The sequence below is a fragment of the Myxine glutinosa genome, chromosome 13 (assembly GCF_964187855.1).
Source record: "Myxine glutinosa chromosome 13, kmMyxGlut1.1, whole genome shotgun sequence".
NCBI lineage: Eukaryota > Metazoa > Chordata > Myxini > Myxiniformes > Myxinidae > Myxine > Myxine glutinosa.
This window is the reverse complement of record NC_136273.1, coordinates 80,280,415-80,294,156: the sequence shown is the minus strand read 5'-3', so window position 1 is coordinate 80,294,156 and position 13,742 is coordinate 80,280,415. Positions and strand designations below refer to the sequence as shown.

General features: G+C 40.3%; 1 protein-coding gene across 8 annotated transcripts in view; it reads left to right on the top strand.

Moving 5' to 3' along the window:
• The window catches only part of LOC137439046 (protein 4.1), a 320,573-nt gene that overhangs the window by 267,159 nt on the left and 39,672 nt on the right, over positions 1–13,742 (top strand). For 5 of the 8 annotated variants that reach the window (XM_068134667.2, XM_068134668.2, XM_078767690.1 and 2 more), the window contains 4 exons: positions 4,345–4,506; positions 7,474–7,569; positions 7,959–8,141; positions 9,495–9,863. In XM_068134667.2, the coding sequence (XP_067990768.2) occupies positions 4,345–4,506; positions 7,474–7,569; positions 7,959–8,141; positions 9,495–9,863 (810 nt within the window). The remainder of the gene's footprint in view (positions 1–4,344; positions 4,507–7,473; positions 7,570–7,958; positions 8,142–9,494; positions 9,864–13,742) is intronic. The other 3 variants (XM_068134670.2, XM_078767692.1, XM_078767693.1) reach the window with 1 other exon arrangement.

The window sequence follows — 13,742 nt, the reverse complement described above, 5'->3', positions numbered from 1 at the left end:
ATTTCCTATATCTGGTGCATTTCCTATATCTGGTGCATTTCCTATATCTGGGGCATTTCCTATATCTGGTGCATTTCCTATATCTGGTGCATTTCTATATCTGGTGCATTTTCTATATCTGGGGCATTTCCTATATCTGGGGCATTTCCTATATCTGGTGCATTTCCTTTATCTGGGGCATTTCCTATATCTGGGGCATTTCCTATATCTGGTGCATTTCCTATATCTGGTGCATTTCCTATAGCTGGTGCATTTCCTATATCTGGGACATTTCCTATATCTGGTGCATTTCCTATATCTGGTGCATTTCCTTTATCTGGGGCATTTCCTATGTCTGGTGCATTTCCTATATCTGGTGCATTTCTATATCTGGTGCATTTTCTATATCTGGTGCATTTCTATATCTGGTGCATTTCTATATCTGGTGCATTTCCTATATCTGGTGCATTTCCTATATCTGGTGCATTTCCTATGTCTGGTGCATTTCTATATCTGGTGCATTTCCTATATCTGGTGCATTTCTATATCTGGTGCATTTCTATATCTGGTGCATTTCCTATATCTGGTGCATTTCCTATGTCTGGTGCATTTCCTATATCTGGTGCATTTCTATATCTGGTGCATTTCCTATATCTGGTGCATTTCCTATATCTGGTGCATTTCTATATCTGGTGCATTTTCTATATCTGGTGCATTTCCTATATCTGGTGCATTTCCTATATCTGGTGCATTTCTATATCTGGTGCATTTCCTATATCTGGTGCATTTCCTATATCTTGTGCATTTCCTATATCTGGTGCATTTCCTATATCTGGTGCATTTCCTATATCTGGTGCATTTCCTATATCTGGTGCATTTCCTATATCTGGGGCATTTCCTATATCTGGTGCATTTCCTATATCTGGTGCATTTCCTTTATCTGGGGCATTTCCTATGTCTGGTGCATTTCCTATATCTGGTGCATTTCCTTTATCTGGGGCATTTCCTATATCTGGGGCATTTCCTATATCTGGTGCATTTCCTATATCTGGTGCATTTCCTATATCTGGGGCATTTCCTATATCTGGTGCATTTCCTATATCTGGTGCATTTCCTATATCTGGTGCATTTCCTATATCTGGGGCATTTCCTATATCTGGTGCATTTCCTATATCTGGGGCATTTCCTTTATCTGGTGCATTTCCTATATCTGGTGCATTTCCTATATCTGGGGCATTTCCTATATCTGGGGCATTTCCTATATCTGGTGCATTTCCTATGTCTGGTGCATTTCCTATATCTGGTGCATTTCCTTTATCTGGGGCATTTCCTATATCTGGGGCATTTCCTATATCTGGTGCATTTCCTATATCTGGTGCATTTCCTATATCTGGGGCATTTCCTATATCTGGTGCATTTCCTATATCTGGTGCATTTCCTTTATCTGGGGCATTTCCTATATCTGGTGCATTTCCTATATCTGGTGCATTTCCTTTATCTGGGGCATTTCCTATGTCTGGTGCATTTCCTATATCTGGTGCATTTCCTTTATCTGGGGCATTTCCTATATCTGGTGCATTTCCTATATCTGGTGCATTTCCTTTATCTGGGGCATTTCCTATGTCTGGTGCATTTCCTATATCTGGTGCATTTCCTTTATCTGGGGCATTTCCTATATCTGGTGTTTTTATGCCTGAACTCAACCTATTTCATGTACAGAGACCTACATGTACAGAGGTGCAGAGACCAACCTATTTCATGTACAGAGACCAGTTTTTCAGACAACTACATGGTTGTGCTATGGGCTCCTCAATCTTACCAATAGTTGCCAATTTATACATTGAGAAGTTTGAAAGTGTTGTGCTGGAGAATTACAGTGGTTCTAAACCCAAGGTGCAGCTGTGGTGTGTAGATGACACCTTTGTAGTCCTAAAGAAGTGTAAACAGCAAGACTTGTTTAATTACCTGAACAGTGTGGACGAGAACATCCAGTTCACACAGGAACCAAACAACAATGATCCGTTGGCCTTTCTTGATGGCAATGTTCACATGAATGGTGATGACCACGTGGATTTTGAGGTGTACAGGAAACCCACATATACGTATCACTATTTGCAGTTTGATTCACACCACCCAATAATCCATAAATTATCTGTCATTCGCACCCTTTTCCGTCGGACAAATACTATCCCGACCACACAGGAGGGGAAATTATGTGAGAAGGAGAACATCAGGAGCACTCTGAGTAAGTGTGGTTATACCCCGGTTGGTCTTTTTTTTAAAGCGGGAAAGTCGGAAGACCAACATGACGTCTGGTGAACAACAACAGGACACAGTTCAAGAAAACATGACATGAGTGACCATTACGTATGTGGCTGGGCTGTCAAAGTGAGAAGATCCTTCTCCAAGTTTGGCATTGTTACATAATATAACCCACACAGAATTATGCGCAGACAGTTGGTTCATGTTAAGGACAAGACCCGGAAGGAAAGGAAACGCGACTTGGTGTTTGGCATCAGATGTGGAGACCCATCTTGCACTGAGACCTACGTAGGAGAAACTCGGCAATCTCTTAAGGCCCGTGTGAACCAACATCATCGTCCAACTCATGAAGAGGCTTGAACTCTGCGGTACATACGCACTTGAACCTGCATGAGCACAGCTTTGATAACAGTCAAGTGATCATCGAAGACAGAGAAGGCTATAACATCTCTCCCACGCAGTCTGCAACCGTCACGTGACGCCCGGATTGGTCTATAGACGAATTCACCCAACCAACACTGGAGGCCTAACATGCATACTTCACATGATGTGATGAACGTCTTGAATGATTCTATCACATCCCCACGTAATGGTATCTTTTCGAGTGTAACTCACTTTGCCGTTTCTAAACTTTTCTCGTACCTGAGATAGGCCCGAGCTTATTTTAGACGACGGATTTCTGAGAAATGTGAATGTTCGGTGCATTTTTGGGTAAAAGTTGGGAACCTCACTTTTTAACATAATTAGGGTATGCTGAATTCCAGTAACCCGGTTCCCAAGCCGAATTTTGAGAATTTGACCTTCTAATTAGCATAAACAAAATGGCCGCCAAATTGCCATTTTTGGACAATTTCTTTGAACAAGCATTTGTATATCATGTATATACATGCAGCTCTTTTACTTTAACTTTACAAATTTTACCCCAGAATGCACCTAGAAGCTTATACATGGCCTTTTTTTCATAAATCCGTCTAGTCTATATTATGGTTGGCGACGTATTGAAAGAGACATTCAAACTGATATTGAAATTGGACACTATAAAATGGGAAATGGTTTTAATAAGACAATGTTTCATACAACCATTTATTCTAAAATTAAGTATACATGGCCATGAAGCACAAACATTCAGGAATGTCACACATGTTGTTTTGCCAAACTACATCAAATTCGTACAAGGGGTCTGATCATCACTCTGTTGCTGACAGGCCCACATTGAGGTGCACCTCAACTCTGAATAGCGACATTTGCAGCGTCAAGTCTTGCATCGCTTCTGGCATGCACAACAAATCATCTCGAGGCAACTTTCTGGGATTGGACTCGGTGACATCAGAATAGGCTCTAGTCCTGAATCACCACGTTTCTATTCCATTTCCATAGGTGCAGGAAGGTCAGGTATGGCACAATGAGCATTTCACCATACCATGGCTTGATAGTGTACTCGCATCAAATGGAAATGAAGAGCATCACTTGTCGGTGACATTGCTTCTGGTTTACCAGTCTTCGAGAACAACATATGTCGTGCTGAATCAACAGAGGTCGTTCTGTGCACATTATATATTCTGCAGATGAACGTTTCTGCAGATTTGATTGTCTCCTCTGTGAGTTCACCAATGCCCAAGTTCTTCAGCAGTTTATTCAAAACTCAAAAACAAAAAACCCTCAAAATTGGCTTGGGAACCGGGTTAATCGAATTCAGCATACCCTAAGTATGTTAAAAAGTGAGGTTCCCAACTTTTACCCCAAAATGCACCTATAAGTTTATACATGGCCTTTTCCCATAAATCCGTCAAGTCTAAACCGCAGGCTCAGCAGTGGCCTAGTTTTAATGATGTTCAGACCACGAGTACCTATAAATACTCCCTTTGCCCTCAACACGTTCAAGCATGCATGTATCACTGCCTATTATCTGATCTATAATGATGTTAACACGCCGAGGATGTTCTACTAAGTCAATGAAGTACAATTGATTGCATTCATTGGACAAACTCTTCCTCCTCTCATACTTTTCCTTTCTTGGCGATGCGCAGTCTCCGCCGTGCAAACACTATTGCATCCAAGACCTCATTTGTCGACTTAATGTTGTTTATATTGTTTACATTTCAGGAGATAAAGCAACAGATGACCCTCATCGAGGTCAAACAAAGCTTTGTGGAGTCGAACACAGAGGGGAAGTCTGCTGGATGGGAAGAGCAGTCTCACGACGAACTGGCTGGTGGGGATGCGGATGCTAAAAAGTGGGAAGGAACTGAAGAGGAGCGTACAGAGGTACATCTTGAGTACACGTCACAAAATCCAATTGTTGAAATATAATCATCAAATACTTTTACCTGGTTATGTTAAACCTGAGCTTGATTTTTATAATATAATACACAAGGGGTTTTAAGGATTATTCTTATGCGACAATGAGCAAAGTTTTGCATTTCATTTGTTGTTATCTGGACATGTTTTTCTTCATCAGATTGAGGGTCATGGATGAGTGAGATGTAAGGTACTTATTGCTGGGATAGTTATTCAACTACTACTGCTTTAGTTATTACCTCTGCCTCCTAAGGTGGACGGAGGTCATGTTTTCACCTCTGTTTGTGTATTACTCACAAAATCAAAGATTTTTCAAGTATATTGGTCGGTTGTTTGTTATTCTGTCTGTTTGTTTGTTTGTTTGTTTGTCACTCGCCTACAGGTCACGATTCTAAACCGATCTTCACGAAACTTCAGATGGTAGAGTTCGTCATTAGGAAGAAACTTATTGATTTTGAGGTCAAAGGTCATCTTGAGGTCAAATTTCTAAAATAGCCATTTTTCATCCGATTGACTTGAAAATTGAATATCATTTGCATCTTGATTCACTAAATTGGGAAACCAACTAGGTCAACTCAAGGTCAAACTTCCAAAATCATCCATTTTCATCTGAAAAATCATCAATTTTCATCAGATTGACTTGATGATTAAACAACAATTTCAAAGTGCTTCACTGAATTGGGAAAGCAACTATTTTTGAGGTCAAAGGTCAACTCAAGGTCAAACTCATTAACATCCATATTTCATCTGAAAAATCGTGAATTTTAATCCGATTGACTCGAGCTTTGATTAAGATCGTCAATTATAATCTTAATGAAATGGACAATTTCATTTATCTATGGCAACATTTTGTTTTGGGGAGGGGTGGATTTTGCAAGTATCGTGCTGTGCATGACTCCTTTCGTGGTTGTCTGTTTGTCTGTTTGTGAGCAGAATATCTCAAAAGTTATGAATGGATTTTGACGAAACTTGGTAGATCGGTTGGGTATGTGACAAGGACGAATTGATTCAATTTCAGTGAAACTCCGGATCCAGATCCCAGAATTTTAAGTGATTCTTCACCATCGGAAGATGGGGCCAATACGATATGTAGCACGATATTTCAAAAAGTTGTGGTGGGTTATAACAAAACTACGTGGGTCAGTTAGTTAGGTAGGTCAGTAGAATAAGCCGATTAGACTTTGTTTTTATGCCTCCGCCGACAAAGTCCCCGGAGGCATTTTGTTTTTGGGTTGTCCGTCCATACGTCCGCCCGTCCTGGCTAAACCTTGTTTTTCTCACAACCATATGTCCGATTGAGATGAAACTTTCTGGGAAGGAGTGACACCCATGCAGAATGTTTTTATGATAATTGTGATGTCATAGGTCACATGGTATGGCAGCCATATTGGATTAAAAGCAAATAATTAAAATTTTATTTCTCAGAAACCGCTGAATGGAAAAATTTGTAACTTGGCACATTGTCAAGTACTCCCAATGAGGAACAAACGCCTGATAATGAGGACATCATAGATGAAGTGGTATACCAGCCAAAAATGTTTTATTCGAATTCCTTATCCTAAAAATCTGAAATTGCATGTACATGATCTGACCCATTTGTATTGAAATATTAAATTTATGACATCATAGGTCACATGGTTTGGTAGCCATTTTGGATTGAAGGAAAATATTAAATAATTATATCTCTGAAACCGCTCCCCCTATCGATGCGAAATTTTACAAATATCATCCAACAGCACTGTTGCATATAGTTTGAAAATGATGATGTCATAGGTCATGTGGTTTGGCAGCCATCTTGGATAGAAAAACGAACCTTATCCGATCAACATGAAACTTCACAAACGTGATCCACTACCCATACATATGCAGAGTGATGGCATCTACCCGTTGTGGGACTATGCGGAGGCATATTGTCGACATAGTCGCATTGTTCTAGTTTTTACGTTTTTTAGATGAGCTTATTTGGAACATCATCTTGCTTTTTAAAATCCTTTCTTAGGGGTTTCACCATTCTGCTCATCGGGGATGACATCTGGAAAGTGCTTTATACATGTGCAAGATTATACATTGGTGACATTTTTTGGCAAAGGCAAATGTTTACTATTGTAATTACTACCTGTAAATAAACGCTTCGTGAGGACCTCGATGTTTTGTTTTTTTAAGTATTTTGCAGTAACAATCTCTAAACTCAAGCTTACAAAAGTGGTATGTGTGACACATCTTAGGAACATTTCTTATTTGAGATTGGTTTTCAAAATAAGCTGTTTTGATCGTATAATGTGAAGGCTTGTTGCTTCACAGCCCCCAACTAGCAAGACATTCCAGGATATTTCCGAAAGTTCGAACTAATCAAAGTCGGTGCTGACCTGTATTGTGAGTGAACTGCAGTTGCATTGGCAAGGAGCAAAAGCATCACCACCAAAGTGCTTTGTCTATTTCCCAATTTCCCAGTACTGATGGTGTCAGAGTTGAATTTGTAAAAGTTTCACCATTCTGTGCCAGATGCCAATATCAGCTTTGTGGAAGATGTCTCAGCATCTGACAGATTTTTGGGACCAAATTGAGCACCTTTCTGCAGAGTGGCCCAACTGGCACAGCTGCGTTGGACCATTGTCGGTCTTGCAGGGTTGGCATGATTGGTGGGATTAATCGTGCACACATTTGCCACCATTGGTTCAACAATGGATTTTTGATGGAAAGAGATGGTTGGCCTTGTGGATACCTACCGTATTCGGCCAACATCGGGCGTTATAGTCTGCAAACGACTGGCCGACGTTGAAATGACGCACCGACGATCAAGTCGACATTGGCCCAACAGAACATCCACCAGCTGGGGAGACGCTGAAGTTGATGGCAGGTTCTGAAGTTGGTGATGTATGGTACAAGATTAATATCAAAAGCAACAAACAATTTTATGACCTTTGCCTTTCACAGAAGAAACGTCATTCATCAGAAATACCACAAGAAGGAAATGCCATTTTCTCTGGCCTGACTGAGGTGGCCTTCTCCAAGGAGGAAACAATGCCAAAGGTGATTTACTTAAAATAGCAGTCACATCTTGTGCATTTTAAAAATTGTTTATTCAATGTTGTGGGTTTTGCGGCACCAACATAAATGGACCAAATGGCCTTTTTCTGTCTTATATTTCCTGTTGTAATCAAATTGTGAATTTTGTTTTGAAAACATTTTAAGCTACATGGGGTTTGCTGATGTCTATCCTTCGTTTCCTTTCTCTTTTGTTGCTCTTCTTCTTCTTCTTTAAGTGCAATTCGCTCTTTTGAGTTCTACTTCAACACCAACTCTGCACAAAGAGAGGTTTAAATTGTTTGAAATGAGAGAATGGGGCCCTTTTTCTACCCAATTATGAACCCTAAATAGTAATTGACTTGGTGGAATATTTTTTATCATGCTTCATTTAGACAAAGCCAGTTCGTCAGAAGCTGGTCCAGGCACAAACTCAGGAACAAGAGCAGGCCCAAATTGAAGACCAGGCCAAGGACCAAGCCACTGTCGAAGGAACTTGTCATCCAGCTGAAGACAGGGTTACTGTGAACGAAGTTTCATCTCTGATGGAGAGTCTTCATTCTTATTCCTTCTTCCAGGTTAAACTCTGCTCTTTTCCCTTTACTCACATCTCTATTTCATACTCACATCTCTATTTCCATCTCTATTCTCTATTTTTCTATTTCCTACTTTTGGCCTGTTTTACTTTCCAGAAAGTAATCGAATTACTTTTTTCCTATCTTTTATTTTAAATTTGCTCACACATGCTGTACTGTAAAATAGCTTTGTCTGCACATCAATTCGCTTAGCACAATGCAAGCTATTGTTGCTTTGGGTAACAGGGTAGCTGTTTTTCAGCTACCTCGGGTAGTGACGTCCCTGCCCTATGTGAGTTCCGGGCTCAGCTGGCTACGGCTGAAAGTATATGGTATGGGCCCCTTGTCCAGGGTAACGGATCCCCACTTCCTTGTGGGGGAAGCCTATTTAGGCTAAGGCTATGAGAAGACACTCGGATATCAAACCTCACTTGTAGGTCAGCCTGTGCAGCGCTACATTGTGGATAAATGTGTCCATGAAAGGCAGTGGTGGCATCAATTTAGGCATCACTGCGCAACATCTGCAGACATCAGTGTCCACTATGGACATCAAGGGCAGCCATCATCATTCCGACGACCTAGCCAGTCTGCTGCACCTATGTGCACCAGATGTCACTTTGCATTTACTGCACCTGCAGCCAACGATGTTCATAGGAATAGAGAGCGGGAGAGGAATAGCACACACCACTTTAATTGCTTATCTGTGCAGGTTTAAGTGATTTATCGAAAGTGACGACTATCATCATCATCATCATCATCATCTGTTTAAGATTATTATCTCCATGCCTTTTGAAAAAATTCGGAGGGGATATTGTAATCGGCTCTGTCTATCTGTCCTGTCCTGCCTGTCTGTCCGTCAAACTATTTCTTCCTTAACAGTTGTGTAGAAATTGACCAAACATGATCGTTCTGATCACCACGTGGGAAGAAGGTGCAAGCGCAGTCATTTTTGGGCCTGGTCAAAATATCAAATGCCAAAAGATGCAATTCCAGGCACATGTTGAAAATTTTAAAATGAAACTTTGTATATGCAATCAACATTGAGGGGATGCATGAAATATTTAACAATCCGGTTCATGCTCCAGATGGTGGGGACTTGGGGTCACAAGGGTCAAAACAGAAAAATAAATTAACTCACAATTTGATATTGAGTCGACTGGGTGACCTTTTTGCCATCTTTCATCTTTGCTTTAGGTGGGAAGCGTGGGAAGTTGTAACAACTCAACATCGACTTCACTCTCGTTTTACTTTTTTTACTACCTTTCATTCCAGGTCCATTTCATGAATGTTTAGAAATTCGTTGGAAGTTTTCGTGGAACATGATTACACATTGTGCAACCTCACCTCACCCTGCAGAGTTCTACGAATGAAGGAGGAGAGAGTTCGGAGCAAATTTCCACAGTGCAGTCGAAAACCCAGAAGGTGACTTGTGCCGAGCAAGAAAAAAATGTCACGTCCGCTCCTCCATTTGAAGCTTTTTCCGGCCCAGACATGAGAGAGAAGGGCAAGATATCCGACTCTAACGTCACCACAGAAATTAAGAAGGATCACTCTGAAGGGAAAGTTCACACCGGCGTTCCTCAAGCTCTCTTCCCGATGATGTTTGTGACGGAGCAACTCTTGACGGACAGAGGTCCATCCGAGGAGGCAAAGCCCGAAACCAATGGTCATGTGGCAGATTCTGGGAAAGACAAAGAAATAAAGAAAAAGGAGACAGACTATCAAGTGAGTTCTTTCATTTTTCTGAACATTAATTATGACGCAAAACAAAAATATCTTGTTAGCTTTGTCTAAGGAAGTCAAATTAGTCATGAATGATAAGAGATTAGGAGTGGGGGATTTTATGTATTTATTTATTTGTTTAATTTGGGGTGGGATTTTATGTATTTATTTATTTGTTTCATTTTGGGGGATTTTATGTATTTATTTATTTGTTTCATTTTGGGGGGATTTTATGTATTTATTTATTTGTTTAATTGGGGGGGGGGGGATTTTATGTATTTATTTATTTGTTTAATTTGGGGGGGATTTTATGTATTTATTTATTTGTTTAATTTGGGGGGGATTTTATGCATTTATTTATTTGTTTAATTTGGGGAGGATTTTATGTATTTATTTATTTGTTTAATTTGGGGGGATTTTATGTATTTATTTATTTGTTTCATTTTGGGGGGATTTTATGTATTTATTTATTTGTTTAATTTGGGGGGGATTTTATGTATTTATTTATTTGTTTAATTTGGGGGGGATTTTATGCATTTATTTATTTGTTTAATTTGGGGGGGATTTTATGTATTTATTTATTTGTTTAATTTGGGGGGATTTTATATATTTATTTATTTGTTTCATTTTGGGGGGATTTAATGTATTTATTTATTTGTTTCATTTTGGGGGGATTTGACGTATTTTTTTATTTGTTTCATTTTGGGGGGATTTTATGTATTTATTTATTTGTTTCATTTTGGGGGGATTTGACGTATTTTTTTATTTGTTTCGTTTTGGGGGGATTTGATGTATTTATTTATTTGTTTCATTTTGGGGGGATTTGATGGTTTTTTTTTTTTGTTTCATTTTGGGGGGATTTGATGTATTTATTTATTTGTTTAATTTGGGGGGGATTTTATGCATTTATTTATTTGTTTAATTTGGGGGGGATTTTATGTATTTATTTATTTGTTTAATTTGGGGGGATTTTATGTATTTATTTATTTGTTTCATTTTGGGGGGATTTAATGTATTTATTTATTTGTTTCATTTTGGGGGGATTTGACGTTTTTTTAAATTTGTTTCATTTTGGGGGGATTTGACGTATTTTTTTATTTGTTTCATTTTGGGGGGATTCGATGTATTTTTTTATTTGTTTCATTTTGGGGGGATTTCATGTTCCTCCATGTACACTACGGTTGCTGAAGATAAATGATAAGTTTGGTGTTCAAACAATGTTCAGTTGTTGCACAAATATAACTTTTTTAACATCTTGTTGTAAAAAAAAATGGATGCATTGATCCAATGATCATGGAGGAAGGATCTTGTACAGGGTGGACCGAAAGTCGCTTTACCCTTCCCAGGTAAAGCATTTGAGCTTAAACTGTTTTGTTATACAGGTTTTATTGTGCGGTACTTACAATAACTAATTAGTCATTGTATCTGTTTGAACTCCATCATTCTCCTTGCCTTCTTCTTCTTCTTGTGTAGCATTTGTGGAGTGACTTGTGCCAAAGCAGCGGGCAATCCTTCAATTGTTCTATACCGGTTTGTCGACACCGGCTCCTTGACGAAACCCCACAAAGAGTCTGCTGGAATCTTTAGATCTGGACTATGTAGTGGCCACGATAGAGAAGTTGGTGATGTTGGTGATCTGCGGAAGTTGTCCGCACTTGTGCAATTGTTTGTCCTGTGTGTGCCCTTTCATGCATCCAAATACAAGCAACCAACCGCTCTTCGACACTTTCGCAACTTGTGTCCGCCATACCGTCTAACCTTCTACTGACTCCCACTGCAGTGAGTCAGTGTTGCCAAATACCACGGCAGGGGAGGATGAAGTGGAAGGGAGGGAGGTGCGAGAGGTTTAGCAACCTTAAAGTGGCTTTCAGGCCATCCTGTACATGTATATCACATGCAGGACAAAGACATTAGTATGGACACCAGTGTACAATTTCACATAAATTACAAGGTCTATATTTATATGGAATGGACAAATGCTTATTGGGCTGGGATTTGATTCCAAAGTCAGCCTTTTCATGGTGGGATCATTATTTGGGTGCAACAGTGACACTCATGCAAAGGCCTTCACATTCAGGCAGGTATTTGTAATTTGTTCAAGGTGATGGCGATAACTTATCACCTCTTCGTGAGAGACTCCGTGAGATTGTCAACATCCACCGACTAATGCTAGCAGATTGGACACCCGGCTTAATCTCCACCAGATGGACATATCACACAATGATGCCTCGCCTTTCATGTGAAACATCAGGATGACAGTTTATAGCCGGGTCGAGATACAAACCCAGGCTAGACAGCCCACAGGCCAGTGCACACACCTCTAAGCTCTCCTTTACACCTCATTTGTTCAGACGAGAATGTGAAACAAGCTAATACGTTATAAAAACAAATATGGTTTTTAACATGATGAAAGCTTCACTTCTCAAAAATTAAGCAACCATTATGAAACATCATACATCAATGTTGAGCACATAATTTGCCAATTCCCATGATCATTGCTCAATGCCCCCTTCGGGTGATGCCCCATGGTGTTGTCCAGTAGAGATCTCTCACTATGGCCTCTTCTTTCCAGCATGCTGAGACGTACCAGTTATTATCTCAGGAATTAGAGCCTTGAGTAGTTCCGTAGTTTTGTAAATCAGATGTTTTTTTCCTTTCTTCCTTCCTCCTCGCATGTAATGTAGCACCTGCGGCTGCTACCTTGACCATTTTTGGGGGAATGCTGTTTCAGTGGAAGCGACACCCTCTGTAGATCAGGGGAAAAAATTAGAATTTGACTATCAGCACTGGATACGTCTGGCAGGATAGATACAAAGCTCTCTCGCCTGGGTATGAATCCTGACCCAGCTATAAAATGTACCCCTGGTGTTTCTCATGCGGGCAATTATTGAAGGTGTGTGTGCCATCCATGAGAGACCACACAAGAAAGTGGGAATAATTGGGGTTATTTATAGAAGGTACTTCCACCAGCAAATATCAGCAAGATGGGCTGTCCTTTTGAAGAATTTCTGATTGAAATACTCTTCACACGTATCTGGCATTAACAGAAAAAGAAAAGAAAAACGTCAAAAAAGCTCAAACTCCAAGTCTACTTTTGGAGGGAGTGGATCTCTTGAAAAACGATGTTGGAGGCACATGCAAAATCATCATCATGAGATCTTAAGAGTGGTACTTTTGGGGATTGTCGGAATTCTGTGCTGAAACTGTACTTGTACTTAAAGCAGGTCACGGAAGAGAAGATGAAAGATGTTTACGGTTGAACAACGCACGCGAGATGCTTTACAGTTGACAGAGCCTATGTCGATAAACTTAGCGATTAGATTAAATTGCACTACATGGCCAAAAGTATGCGGACACCCCTTATAATTGGTGGATTCAGCTGTTTCAGTCACACCCATTGCTGACGTGTATATATAATCAAGCACACAGCCATGCAATCTCCATAGACAAACATTGGCAGTAGAATGGGCCATGCTGAAGAGCTCATTTACTTTCGACGTAGCACCGTCATAGGATGCCACCTGTCCAACAAGTCAGTTCGTCAAATTTCTTCCCTGCTAGAGCTTCCCCGGTCAACTGAAAGTGCTGTTATTGTGAAGTGGAAACACCAAGGAGCAACAACAGCTCAGCCGTGAAGTGGGAAGCCACACAAGCGCACAGAACGGGACCGCCGAGTGCTGAAGCACGTAGTGTGTAAACATTGTCTGTCCTCGGTTGCAACACTCACGACCGAGTTCCAAACTGCTTCTGGAAGCAACGTCAGCACAATAACTGTTCGTCGGGAGCTTCATGAAATGGGTTTCCATGGCCGAGCAGCCACACACAAGCTAAAGATCACCATGCGCAATGCCAAGCTTCGGCTGGAGTGGTGTAAAGCTCGCT